The 2,598-nt window shown below is 38.2% G+C and overlaps 1 protein-coding gene across 1 annotated transcript; it reads right to left on the bottom strand.

The window, feature by feature from the left end:
* Positions 1-645: 645 nt before the first annotated feature.
* Positions 646-1,593, bottom strand: LOC142503283 (olfactory receptor class A-like protein 1). Its single transcript, XM_075615445.1, has one exon. It carries the CDS (start codon positions 1,591-1,593, stop codon positions 646-648), a length of 948 nt encoding a protein of 315 aa, XP_075471560.1.
* Positions 1,594-2,598: the final 1,005 nt, after the last annotated feature.

The raw sequence follows: 2,598 nt of genomic DNA, 5'->3' as shown, positions 1-2,598 counted from the left end.
AGTCTGGACTGGAAGATTCTCAGAGCTTTCGCCATAGCCTCTATTCTCAGCTAAAGTCACAGTTGTCAATAATTACTCAATGTCAAACCTAAACAGGTTTTCTGCCTACTCTGACCTTTTAGTACAGATGCACTGTCAATATAACTCTCCAATGTACAATAACTGAACATACAATCAGATATAATATATATATATATATATATATATATATATATATACAGTGTTCGACAAACCTATACATTTGCACGCCCCGGGCGAGTGGATTTAACATTGTGGCGAGCTCCTATTGGCCCAAGCAGCACACGTGTGGTACTAGGTGGCGAGTAGATTTTTTTGTTCGGCGAGTAGATTTGGTGGTGATTTGTCGACTACTGTATATATATATATATATATATATATATATATATATATATATATATATATATATATATATATATATATATATATATAAAAAGGAAAGATCAGACTATTATACTGTATACTTTAACACTCTGCCGTTGATAACACATTTATTCATTACAATATAATTATTGCTAAATTGAATTTCTTACAACCACTATTGGCCATTGTATCATGTTAGGAACTTATGGCCTAACGGGAAGAATGAGGGAAACATGTTAAGGGACAAGTGCTTGCCCCTTAAATCTATATGTGGCACACATAGACCTCCGCTGGTGTTAACCTTTGTTGTTTCAATCTGCATTTTATTGCCTTGCGGATCTTTCTGTTGGAGCTAATTATTAGAAGGGGGCTCAGAGATGCATAGCAAGAGGAGAAAAAAACTCTCATGTCAGTGATGACAGAAGGGACTTGTGAAACGGTCAGCATATAAATCCAGATGATGTTATCTATCCCAAAGAAAATGACATAGAGCATGACCAGCCTGAGAACATCTTTAGCAGCCTTGGATTCAGCTGCGACATTATGCCCACTGTCCAACCTCCTTATGTTCCGGACCTGTTTGTGATGTCTGTAGAGGGTGAGTATGATGTAGCCACTGGCCAAAACCATAGCAACAACAAAGACAAAATCCCTGAGTGATACGGCAAATCCATTGAGAATGTAGCCCAGCTGATTTGGGAAGTAAACATGGCAAAATCCCAGGTTCAAGGTGAATTTAGGAATTTGGCCGCTCCTTGGGACTGCAGAGAAGAATGGAGCTGCTATGCACACAGCCATGTTAATCACCAAAATCACAAGCAGGAAGATACCCAAGTGTTTGATAACTTTGATCTTGATGGTGGACCAGCTTGGAATAGGGGAGATAGTGATGGCTTGAAGGACAGTTAGTAAACAAGTAACGGAGACAGACAAAGAACGAACTATCCTGTAGGAATATATAACAATTTTGCAGCCGGTATCATCCAGTACATGCTCCGCCCCAAAAACAGTCATTGTCTGAGGAACACCTCTCGTCAATAAGACCATCATATTAACGAATGCTAAGAGAGACAGGACTATGTCAACTGGCATCATTTTACAGCCGCTACAGATAATGTTTGCATAAGATAGCAAGATAACACAGTTACTAATTATACCGATACTGGTCTGGAGGAAAAAAGAGACACCCTTAATGATCACACATAAATCCATTTTATGCACGTTTCTTTTTGCAGTGAGAGGGAAAGAATCCTGTGACTGTGATTATTTTTTTGGCTTTCTTATTAAGTTATTTGGCTTAGTAGTGGAGTACAGAGCATCGTAGAAAGGGTTCCTCACTGGATAAACGAAAGTCCATGAAAAAAACGTAATAAGCTTGGAAGTTCAATGATCTGCCTGTGAAATCCATCAATAGAAAAAAAAATATTATTAGTAATATTAGCTTCTGAACTGCTTTGATTGAGTTTTATGGCTTAAAATTCCAGTGTTTGACCGGAGGATCAAGGGAAATAGATACATATTTACAGTAATAGTGGTGCTATATCCCAAAGCTCCTTATGTAATAGCACTGCTTATGTAATAGCACTGCTTAGTAAATATAATTTATAATGGACACAATATTTATAATAGGGTTTGCACTCATGCATACACAGGCTCAGACATGCATGCATGGTGCACACACACACACACACACACACACACACACACACACACACACACACACACACACACACACACACACACACACACACACACACACACACACACACACGCAGGAGTGCAGGAATTATTTTGTGAGCGGGGGTGCTCTATATACAAAACCAGTAACATACATTAACATAATTTAAAAATGTATTAATCCATGGGGGAGCACAGCACCCTCCGCATCCCTACTTCCAGCCACAATACATATGTGCATACACTCATATGCATACACATAAATGAACATACACTCATAAATGCATACAGATATGCAGATTGCATACATTGATGCAGGGCAAACTGACTCAGATAGACACATACATTGATCCATAGTTAGAAATTAGCCATGAACAGAATCAGCAGGCATTATTATATATATACTGTATATATCCAAAATACCTTTGGCTGGAACTGTGAAACATACTGTAGTACAAATGTCACAAAATATATAATATCACATGAGAAGCTGCACACCATAAAAAATATAAAGATACTTGCTGAGACCGGTGCTCCTGG

Source organism: Ascaphus truei, chromosome 9 (genome assembly GCF_040206685.1).
Source record: "Ascaphus truei isolate aAscTru1 chromosome 9, aAscTru1.hap1, whole genome shotgun sequence".
Classification (NCBI taxonomy): Eukaryota; Metazoa; Chordata; class Amphibia; order Anura; family Ascaphidae; genus Ascaphus; species Ascaphus truei.
This window is presented reverse-complemented; position numbering and strand designations above follow the sequence as displayed.